General features: G+C 34.6%; 1 protein-coding gene across 1 annotated transcript; it reads left to right on the forward strand.

Moving 5' to 3' along the window:
• The first annotated feature begins 9807 nt into the window (after positions 1-9807).
• LOC116106349 (uncharacterized mitochondrial protein AtMg00810-like) lies at positions 9808-10296 on the forward strand. The gene has a single exon (XM_031392702.1). The coding sequence runs from the start codon at positions 9808-9810 to the stop codon at positions 10294-10296; it is 489 nt and encodes a 162-aa protein (XP_031248562.1).
• The last annotated feature ends 2179 nt before the right edge of the window (positions 10297-12475 follow it).

Here is a 12475-nt window from a genome sequence, read left to right on the forward strand (position 1 = left end):
CAGAATACTTTTGCATAAAATTGTTTTTGCCAAATGAAGTATTTCCTCCCATGAAACTGACATCAAATCCATGGTAACAATTCAACACTGGACGTCCAGTCTTGCCACAGACTTGATAGATGAATTTTCCTCGACTAACTCCTCTGCTCCTTCTTCTACCACCAGTAAACTGAGTAGGATGGAACTATTTTGTGGTACAAATTGACGTGGTACAGTGATGGATTGTTGAGGAGTATAAGTTAAGGCTGAAAATCCAGGAGATTGCATGAAAATTGAGAGTGTCTAATGGAAGGTTGTCTAGATTTAAGATGAGATAGGTCACTCTGATAATTCTTATTATTTAGATCAGTTGAGACATTGGCAAGGTGAACCCAGCTTCCATGAAATTCATTGCTAATCACTGAATTCATTGCTAAGTTTGTGTTGTCTAACCTGAGCTCAAGCTTTTGTAATATTATTTGAGCTTCTTGTACTGTAAGGGGATCAAGCTTAGACTCTAGTCGTGTGGTGATATTCACAATAGCAGCATCATATTTCGAATTAAGACCAATCCAAAATGTAAGTTATTAGCTCTTCATCAGTAATCGTTATTCCATTTGCTGTCAAATTTTTAGCAAATCCTTTCATTTCGACAAAGTATTCATGGATACTAAGATTGTCCTTTTTAGTATTTTGTAGTAAGTTTTTAACATGCAACATTCTTCTTGACTTAGTAAGAAATTCTTTTTCTAAAGTCAACGACATATCGACATAATACAGGTATTTAGAGATTACAATGAACATAGATTCAGAAATTGAGCACATAATCAAACTTACTAGCAGTTTGTCAGCCTTATTCCATTGATTGTTTTCTAGATTAGGTTTTTTTCTCAATTACTCGGTCAGATTCTTCAACTTGAATCTTGACAAATGGAGTTGGACATGCAATCGATTTGGTGAGATATTCCTCTAAATCATGAGAACCTACCGCAAAAAGAACTTGTGACTTTCAAAATCCATAGTTATCCCTAGTCAATCTAGGGGAAATAATAGGAAGAGATGAAGAAAACATTGACTGGTTCAGTAATCACTTTAGTGCTTGAATTGTTCTATAAAGACGAAAATTGTGACAGATCAACCATCTTAGACATTTGTCCATGGCTCTGATACCATGTGAGGTTTCGAGCAAAACAGAGAAAACGAAAAAGAAATTAGAAGAAGAAGATGTTTCTAGAAATATGTTGTTATTGAGCTTAAGAGCTTAAGAAAGAAAAATACAAGTACAGTAACACTTTAATAGTGTTTTGATAACTAGAGTTGTAACTAACTAACTATTAGCTCAACTATAGTAACAAGTTTACTCAAGCACTAACGGCTTAGCTAACCATTTACCCTTTAGAAACATTTTCCCTCAAACAAAATTGGGATTATTATTCTAACCTTTATCAATATCTTCCCTCAAACAAGACTGCTGGGTACAAGACTTTTCCAACATCTTCCCTCAACTAAAACTGCTGGGATTGTTATTCTGACCTTTACCAATATCTTCCCTCAAACAAGACTGCTGGGTACAAGACTTTTCGAACGTCTTCCCTCAACTAAGATTGTTGGGATTGTTATTCTGACATTTACTAATAAAGCTGTATCACAACTTTTGTCCTCTTTTGGGGGTTTCTCTAGCTGTTTCAGTTGTATGAACCTTAAAAATGGAAATTGTTCCGTGGATTGCCTTTCAGTGAGCTGACATTTTTTATCCTAATCTCCTTTCAATGTACTCAAATAAATAAATATATTTATAAATTCCGTGCAGTATAAAACGAGTGATGTTATTTATGCTCCACGAAAATTCTTTGAAAACCTCGTTAATCATTTAATTTAATTAAAAAGTACTTTAGAATTATGTGATATCTTATTCCTAAATTTCCCAATTTCAAGCTTTCTTTTCTAAAATTATTGAAACTCTTTATAAACCCAATTGCATTTCATCTTTAAATCTAAGAATTATGTCTACTCATGAGAAAAAAAGTTCATTTACGTTCCAAATCAAATTCTCTTTCCCAAACCTTTTCATTTATGTGATATCAGTTGCAGTACCCATTTACAGTTAATGTAAAAAATATTAAGCCGAAAATACTTTATTCAGCAGTAGGACTTTGTAATTGTAATTCTTCATTTCTGTATTGGATCAGTAAGGCTAATTATAGAAAGTAATTTTTTGGGCCAATTCCCAGTGTTTTTAGTTGTATGATGAAAAGAGAATCCATAAAAGTAAAAACAGTTTCTGACATTACCAAATGGAAAGCTTCTAGTGTAAACTCTAAAAATAAAAGGACGAAGTACTTCATAAATAGGTAATTTAGGAATAATATTTTGTATTATTACGAATTCATTTTATTAAAAAAAATTAAATTAGTTATGGGGCTCACAGTGAATTTTTGTAGGGCTTAAACAACTCTGTTCTTAAATTTTCTTAAACCAAATCCAACCTTTAGCTTATTGGGCCTAAATATGAAAATCCGAACTCGAATGTTGTTTTATTGTGTTATACAAACCCGACCAATTAAAATCTTCCACCTTTTTTTTTTTTTTAAATTCATCTAAGGGAAGTGATTTTCCAACCCCACTAGTTTGATTAGTAGCTCCCATCTTCAAAATCAAGTGACGGTAAAATTGTAATAATAAAATAAAATAAAATGAAAATTTTGCCGTCAGATAATAAATAAACATGTATCATAATTTTAGGAGGTTTGCTTGAGAATTATTGCTTAATAATGGTGAAATTTTTCCTACATAACATGCCAATCAAAATGGCCCACCTCTCACCACTAATACCACATTCCAATGAGCTTTATATTCAAAACATAGTTAACATAGATACATCAACCCTTAAAGAAAAATGTAGTGTATGGAAAGGCTCCAGATTCATCTAATCACATCTGTTCAAGTATATTCAAATCCCCTTGGGAGAGATATTTAACCCTGTTCGTATTGTGGGGATTAGTAGCGTTGCAGTTCGGAACAACTCCAGAGAAGTCAATTCAAGGGCAAAGTGGGAAAGTCATAAGTGGACCAAGGGCAAGATGGTCTATTCAGATTGGTGCTAAATTTTGGCATCAACAATGATTAAAAGAGAAAGTAAAAATTTTGAATTAATAAAACAAAGAATTATCATGCGTGGATTTTACATATAACTCTTTTATATATGTCTTATTTAGTAATTTTATAAGGGTAAAATTATAATTATAAAAATAATAATAACATTACCCTTAACTTTATTTTGGTTAGTTTAATTGTAAAACCCCCCTCCAGTCAGGTATTCTCTGAATATTTCTCAATGAGAATCCTGGGGATACGTGTCTAGAGAACGAGTTGTATTTAGAAAAAAAACCCATGTAGGGATAATAATAATATCCGAAACATACATATAAAATGTCATGCAACATCTAAACTTATAATTTCAAAACTTTAAGAATTTATCCGTAAAATACAGAATTGAAACATATTTATAGGGTGGAAGATTCCAAAAGGTGTTTTACAAATATTTATCATTTACATTATTTACATCAAGATAAAAATATCGAGATGATAATAAATCATCTCCCCTCACATGTAGCCCCACTGTCTCTAGTATGCTTCGCTTCTGGTCTATCTGCAAAGTAATCAACAATAAAAGGGTGAGCGCTAATCGCTCAGTAAGGAATGATCTATTGCATTCTAAATGTATTATTTGACCTTTATTTAAATATATTTGTTAACACATCACTTATCTTTTACATCTAGAGATACTTCCCCCCCCCCCCCCCCCTTTTTTTTTCCTTTCTATTTCATATGTCTTTCATCATTTTATCCTATGGCTATATAAACATCAATGCATACACGTACAAATAAGTATGTAAATATAGTACATGTACATTACATGTCATGATATAACATCTAAATATCATCTAACATGAGTATAAATCATCTCATGATGTAAATAACATCATAACTCATGTAGTGCAACTAATGCATATGAAGCATTTAACGTGTAGCCGATCAGACTTTTCTTAGCATCTTAAGCACTTCATATCATCTAGCTTCAAATTCATCTAGAGCTCATATCATCAAGAGGTGTGTTTACGCGTTATTTAACATCTAAAGCATATATTCATCTTTCCTCAACCGGTATCGAAGATATGCTTACGTGTTTCCCAGCATGTCTATATGCATCTCTAACATCTTATGACATGTAAATACATATTTTGGTGAGCTTAATGCTTTTAATTCATCTATGGATTATCAATCCATTTACATTACCTCTTGCTCACGTACATCATCTTAAAATATGTATTATATTGCATCTTCATGCCATTTGATAACATTAATCATGCATTGACATCATGACCATGTGTATCTTTCAAAGATAATCTAACTAATGGGTAAACCTTAGTACATGACATAATTACAATAATAAATTAATAATCATAAGAATTGATCATGCTAAATCTTAAAGTTTAATCACCAGTTTATACTTCAGGCCATTTTCCATCCATTTCTCAAATGAATTGGCTCTTGGCATAGACATAAAATTATAGGTCTGTGTCTTAACTTTCTAATGCTTCAAGAATCATCTCATTTTGATTTTTATAACTCAAGTTATGGTCGAAATACTGAAGCATGTTTAACATAACCTCTAAGCTTACTAAATCCGAATTTTTCATATTAACTATGCCACATCAATTCCTATTGACAATTAACAATAGGTCAACTTATGGATCAAATAAACCTCCCTTTAAGATGTTAAACCCTTTAATAGTCTTTAACATCTTAAAGGAAGTGTAAAATCTCATTCCCATAATCATCCATTATTGTTATAACATTGTAAGCTAATGCAAACAATACCTCAACACTTCTAATAGCAACCATTCAACACCATGTGGCCTCCAATGCTACAAGTTTTGCCACAATCAGCATCCATACTTCATGTTCTTCAATCAAACATAACAACTTATAAAACATAAATAGCAATAACTTCATGTATAATGAATTCAAGGCAATAAGTAGAATAAATGAGTTCAACCACACTTGCCATCAACCAATTCTATGCCTTAAAGCCTTAATTTAAGGTTTCATAAAAAATCTACAAACCCTAGCATAAACCCTAAAGTCATGGGAGGTTCTTCCTTACCTTTTTAAAGAATTCCTCCAACTACTCACCTCTCTTGTCACAAGTACTTAGCCTGCAGGTCTTGTGTTCGAGAGGTGGGGAAGGTGAAAGAAACCCACTTGCAGGGGTGGGGATATCCAAGTGAGTGAGGCCTATGGTACTCACCTCTCTTGTCACAAGTACTTAGCCTGCAGGTCTTGTGTTCGAGAGGTGGGGAAGGTGAAAGAAACCCACTTGCAGGGGTGGGGATATTCCTATGAGTGGGTCGTATGGGAAAGCCCCTTGCCCGATGGCCCAAGGGCGGGGTAGTTGAGGGATAGCCCATGGTCTCACAATAAAAGGGCGCCTTTTATTGTGAGACCATGCGCCTTTTATTGTGAGACCATGGGCTATCCCTCAACTACCCCGCCCTTGAGCCGTCGGGCGAGGTAGTTGAGGGATAGCCCATGGTCTCACAATAAAAAAGACGCCTTTTATTGTGAGACCATGGGCTATCCCTCAACTACCCCGCCCTTGGGCCGTTGGGCAAGGGGCTTTCCCATGCGGCCCACTCATAGGAATATCCCCACCCCTGCAAGTGGGTTTCTTTCGCCTCCCCCACCTCTCGAACACAAGACCTGCAGGCTAATTACTTGTGATAAGAGAGGTGAGTACCATCAGGCCAGCTGGAAGACTTTGCCTTTGTCTGCTTTTACACCTTAATCCTACATATATAACATTATACCTTAACATCTACTTCAAATCTTCAAATCACATCAAAACTAAAGTTTTTAATCCTTACCTTAAACCCTTCCAATTGAAGATCCAAGGCTTCTATCTTGTTCTCCTTGAAAAATTAAGCAAAACTCCTTTAAAACTTAGAGAAATAAAGGTTGTTTCATGGAAGATTTGAGAGAAAATGGAAGAAATGTTGAAGAAATGCTCTCTCCCTTGGCTTGAACGAATTTCATCTCATGTATAGGAAAATATTTCGTTTATTTTCCAAAATTATGCTATTGGCCTAATTATTTTAATTGTATAACTCATAAGTCCTTAATTCTTCATAGAAGGGCATTTTGGTCATTTCACACTAGACATAATTATTACTTAATTAATGCCATTAAATGCAATTAAGCTACTCATCCTTGACTTTTTCAATGCTTATCTATAGGCAAAATAACCATTTCGCCCCTAATGCCCTTCTATGGATAATTGATTCATACCGTTCCAAATGAATTAACTAAATACCCTTAGTTAGATTTTATGCTTTTTTAACATAAAATCAACATCTAAAGGACTATTTTGAGTTAGGAATATACCTTTGACATCTTGGGTATTACATTAATTGGATTATAATGTAAAAGTTGTTAACGTTTTGATTTGTTTTAAGTGGTTTGTTACTGAATTTTTGTATTCCCTATTGATAAGGGATGTGTTATTTGGTTTGATCTTATTCTTTAGTCATTGACCACGTTTTTAGGAGTGTTAAATTTGGGTTTCATTCAATTCTGTTTTAGTTATCTTTGTAAGGCTATTTATAAGCCAATAAGTTTTTGTTCAAGGAATAAGATAAATTCTCCCAATTCTTGCTTTCAATACACCGGTCTCTCAACATTTGGTATTAGAGCTCCATCACTGGGTCTGATCAAAACTTGAGAAGTAGCAATCTTCTAAACGTGTAGTAGTAAGGATGGCAACTGAAAGTAGCTTTGTGCAACTAGCAATTCCAAAGCTTGATGGACACTATGATCACTAGTGTATGCTCATGGAGAATTTTCTACGCTTGAAGGATTATTAGAGCTTGATAGAAAAAGGGATCCCTATAGCAGAAGTAAGGGTAGAACTCACTGAAGGACAAAAGAAGGTGATTAATGATGCAAAACTAAAGGATTTGAAGAGTATAATTATCTCTTCTAGGCCATTGATCGATCAGTCCCGAAGACCATTCTGAACAAGGATAAACAAAGAGCATTTGGGACTCCTTGAAGTAGAAGTACCAGGGGATGACATGGGTGCTACGTGCACAACGTCAAGCTCTTCAAAAGGAATTTGAGATGCTCAAAATGAAGGTAGGGGAATTTTTGAATGAGTACTTTGCTTGAACCCTTACTATAGTCAACAAGATGAGGGTGCACAGTGAGAAGATAGAGGATGCTAAGGTCATTGAAAAGGTTTTGAGATTTATGACTCCTAAATTCAACTATGTTGTGTGCTCTATTGAGAAGTCTAATGATCTAGACACCTTATCCACTGATGTGCTACAAAGCAGTCTTCTAGTGCATGAACAATGCATGAATGGCCATGTTTTGGAAGAACAAGCATTGAAGGTAACATATGAAGATCAATCAAGAGAAAGAGGACAAGATCGTTGTGACTTTAGAGGAAGAGGATGAGGTAGAGGTAGACAAAGTTTGACAAATCTATTATTGAGTGCTACAATTGCCATAAGCTTGGACATTTTTAGTATGAATGTCCAAACAAGAAGACAGAGACAAAGACACACTATGCAGAAACTAGTGAAGAAATGTTTTTAATGGCATATGTGGTTGTCATGGAAGCTATGGTTTCTTGACTTAGGTTGTAGCAACCATATGTGTGGCAAAAAGGAGCTTTTCTCCAGACTTGATGAAAGTTTCAACACTTTTGTAAAGTTGGGAGACAATTCAAGCATGGTTGTGATAGGAAAAGGAAATATACCAATGTTGGTGAATGGAATTGTGTAGGTCATCACTGGGGTGTTTTATGTCCTGGGATTGAAGAATAATTTGCTCAGTTGGGAAAACTACAAGAGAAAGGCCTTACAATTCTCATACAACGTCAGAAATGTAAGATTTATCATCTTGAGAGAGGATTAATCATGGTGATTGCAATGTCCTCAAACAGAATTTTCATCTTGCCTACTCAGAAACAACTAAAAGAAGAAATATGATTTTCTTCTTTTACAGAGGATCAAACTCAGCTTTGGCACTTTAGATATGGACATTTAAGCTTCAATGGCTTGAAATCTCTTTAGCAAAAAAGAATAGTGAATGGATTGCCATAATTTCAATCTCTTTCAAAGGTGTGTGAAGACAGTTTGGTAGGAAAACAACGAAGAGATCCATTTCCAAAAGAGAGCACATGGAAGGCTTCTCAAATTCTTGAGCTAGTGCATGCTGACATATATGGACCAATCAACCCCACCTCAAATAGCAAGAAAAAGGTACTTGATCACTTTCATTGATGGTTTTAGCTGCAAAACATGGGTTTATTTCTTAGTAGAGAAGTCAGAAGCTTTCATCACTTTCAAGAATTATAAGAGTCATGTCGAGAAAGAAACTAGTTCATATATAAGATGCCTTTACACTAATCATGGAGGTAAATTCACATCACAAGAGTTCACTGATTTTTGCAAGGAAAATGGCATATGTAGACAACTGACAACTGCATATACTCCACAATAGAATGATATTACAAGAGAAAGAACCACACTATTATGAGTATGGTTCGAAGCATGCTTTTAGGAAGAAAGATTCCTAAAACTTTCTGGCTTGAAGCAGTCAATTGGGCTATCTATGTTCTAAATAGAAGTCTAACTTTGGTAGTAAAAAGCATGACTCTAGAAGAAGCTTGAAGTAGATCTAAACCATCAATTGATCACTTCAGGTTGTTTGGTTGCATATCACATGTTGATATTCCTAACAGTAAAAAGGCTCAGCTTGATGACAAGAGTGTGGGATGTGTTCTACTCAAAGTTAGTGAGGAGCTGAAGACATATAGATTATATGATCCAGTCTCTCAGAAGATAATGGTAAGCAAAGATGTGAAGTTTGAAGAAGAAAACAGTTGGGATTGGAACAAAAATCATGAAGAAGCCATTATAGCTAATCTGGACTGGGGAGAAAATAACAAAGAAACGGTTCCAACTGATAACAATGAAGGAAACCAAGGAAACATTGAAGTTGATCACCATGACAATGTAATAGAACATATGGAGGGTAATGATTCAGATGAGTCAAATGAAGAAAATCCACTTAATCCCAATGAAGGAAGCGTAGAAGGCCACCAACTTAGATGAGAGATTATGAAGTGGCAAAGGTTTCTCTAAGGAAGAAGAAACTACATTCCAAGCTTTGTTTGTAGGCAATGATCCAATCTCATTTGGCGATGTTGTGAAAAGTACGAAATAGAGAAGAGCAATGGATGTAGAGATAGAAGCCATAGAGAGGAATGATACATGGGAGTTGACAGATTCACCTACTATAGCAAAAAAAGTTGGGGTAAAATAGGTTTACAAGACAAAGCTCAATTAGAATCGAGAAATGGATAAGTACAACACCCAATTGGTAGCAAAAGGGTACACTAAAAAACACGGGGTGGATTATGCCAAGGTCTTTGCACTTGTAGCTCGATTAGATACAATTCGAGTGGTGATTTCTCTTACAACTTTAAAGGAGTGGACAGTCTATTAGTTAGACGTAAAGTCGGCCTTCTTGCATGGTGAATTAAGTGAAGAAGTCTTTGTCAAACAATCTTCTGGCTATGAACAGAAAGGCAATGAGAAGAAGGTGTATAGATTGAAAAAGGCTTTCTATGGACTTAAACAAGCTCTGCAAGCTTGGTATAGTCGTATAAAATACTATTTTATGAAACAAGGATTTGAAAAATGCCAATATGAACATACTTTGTTCATCAAGATTGGAAAAAAAGGTAAGATCTCGATTATGTGTCTCTATGTAGATGATATTATATTTACAAGAAATGATGAGCTTATGTTTGCTAAGTTTAAGAAATCCATGATGTTTGAGTTTGATATGACTAATCTTGGAAGAATGAGATACTTTCTTGGCATCGAGGTGATGCAAAGATTAGATGGCATCTTTATTAGTCAAAAGAAATATGCAAAGGAGGTATTGGAGAGGTTCAGCATGGACAAGGCCAATCCAATTCACAACCCTATGGTTCTTGGATTCAAGCTTACAAAAAATGTAGATGGAGTGAGGATAGACAATACTTTCTATAAGCAGATTGTGAGAAGTCTTATGTATTTGACTATCACTCGACCAGATGTTCTGTTTTTGGTGAGTCTGATCAATAGATTCATGGATTGCCCTACAAAACTTCATTTTCAAGTTGCAAAGAGGATACTAAGGTACTTGAAAGGTACCATTGATTTTGGTGTTTTACAAGAAAAAAAGGAAGTGAGGAACTAATTCCCTACTCAGATAGTGATTATGCTGGGGATTTAGTCACTAGGAAAAACACTTCAGGTAATGTGTTTATGTTGATCTCAAGAGCAGTGTCTTATCCTTGAAGAAACAACCTGTAGTCACCTTGTCATTACTGAAGTTGAATTCATTGCTGCAACTTCGGGTGCTTGTCAAGCAATATGGCTAAGAAGGATATTAGAAGGTCTCAACCATGCTTAACATAATTCCACAATAGTTTGTTGTGATAACAATTCAGCAATCAAGCTTTCTAAGAATCTAGTGATCCATGGTTGTTGCAAACATATTGATGTTCATTTTCATTTCCTTTGAGAACTCACCAAAGATGGAATTGTAAAGATAGTTCATTGTCATACACAGGAGCAAGTTGCAGATATAATGACCAAACCTTTAAAGTTTGATGCGTTCTTGAAAATATGTGATTTGTTGGGTGTTTGTTTGAATCCAAAGGTAAGCTGAATGCTTTTCTGATTACTAAAAGCATTCAGTTTAAGGGAGGATGTTAAAGTTGTTAGTGTTTTGATTTGTTTTAAGTAGTTTGTTACTAATTTGTTTGTATTCCCTATTGATAAGGGATGTGTTATTTGGTTTGATTTATTCTTTAGTCATTGACCACGTTTTTAGGATGGTTAAATGTGGGTTGCATTCAGTTCTATTTTAGTTATCTTTGTAAGGCTATTTATAAGCCAATAAATTATTGTTCAAGGAATAAGATAAATTCTCCCGATTCTTGCTTTCAATACACATGTCTAACATTTAAAGTATCAATAATCTTAAATTCATTTTTCTCATAATGTGTAACAGTAGTGATTCTTGTTTCAGTAAATTTCTCCAACTAGTATAGTAATTCAATACATTATTACAATGACCAATCTTTAGAGAATATTTTTTTGTTTCACTATAAGCTTCTTTTTTGATTATCGGATGGACAATTTTGTTATACTATAAAAGGTTCATGTGAAAAGGACATGAGAATAGCAGGGAGTTTTATTAATTTGCATGCTTAATTGCTGTTTCAATCTTCATCTTTTTCTTTCAAAATTCACTTAAATAATTTATTCTTAAGGTTTTGCCTCAAAATCAAACTTAACTTTAATTTATTAATTAACTAAAGTTAACAAAAGAGAATCACCTTGCATACACTTTATCTTTAATTTATGAGTAAATGACATGTTTCTACCCAAAGTTTAGTGAAATGGCAAATTCTCACCACTAGTTTTATAAACCCTTAAATTAATAGAAAATTGTTTAATGTAACAATTAAAAAGAGTAAAGTAGTCATTTGCACTATATTAAATCTGAAATGAATATAAATTTCAAAATAACATCTCAAATTTCTCTCAAAAGCACCCTCTTTCAACTTACCACCATTATCAGCGTCGGTGCTGCCCATTTTTCATGGATCCCTGCTAGATTTTTTACCCAAATTGGTAGGATTCTTCACCTTCAACCAAACAATCAAACTTTCTCACAACCAAAAAATTAATTAATGAAATCAAAAGAAAAAACCCAAAAACATAGCAAATGGCAAGTACATAATGAATGGTGGGGTACCAACAGTGAGTGATGATGGTTGGATTGGGGTGAGATGGGGGGCTGGGTAGTTGCGGTGGTGTGTGAGTGGTGAGGTCATACGATCGGTCGCTGAAAACGGTCAGAGTTTAAACTAAGCATGGTTAGAGTTCAAGAGCAAGTTTTGAAGAGGGGTTTTGGCTTATGTTGTGGATTGGAAACAAACTATGAATATGCGGTCAAAGGATCAAACGCCTAGACTTGGGGTGGAGCCAGTTGACCCAAAAGGGTAGAGCGAGATGTTCTATGACTTGAAAGATGATCGGCTATGGTTGTTGAACCAAAGATGGTTCGGGAGTCAAACATGTGAAAATTAGAAAGAAATGGAAGAATTTTGAGAGAGAATGCTCTATTATTGCTTAATCATTAAAAGTACAAAAATGACTTAACTCACTTTTATATGAAGAAGTGAGTGAACAAGAGAGAAGAATAGTAAAAAGAAAAGTAAAGAGAGAAACGACATCGTTTCTCCTTTTTACACTTTTGTCCTTAAATGTAAAAGTCAACCTTGGTCAATATGCTCCCTCAAACCAAACTACTATGAATCCAACTTCTCACGCCATTTCCAGCTACATCAACCTTGGTCAACATG

The sequence above is a fragment of the Pistacia vera genome, unplaced genomic scaffold, assembly GCF_008641045.1.
Source record: "Pistacia vera cultivar Batoury unplaced genomic scaffold, PisVer_v2 Contig512, whole genome shotgun sequence".
NCBI classification, from domain to species: Eukaryota; Viridiplantae; Streptophyta; class Magnoliopsida; order Sapindales; family Anacardiaceae; genus Pistacia; species Pistacia vera.

Coding starts and splice junctions, on each gene's coding strand:
- LOC116106349 (XM_031392702.1), top strand. CDS start 9,808: ATGTGTCTCTATGTAGATGATATTATATTTACAAGAAATGATGAGCTT.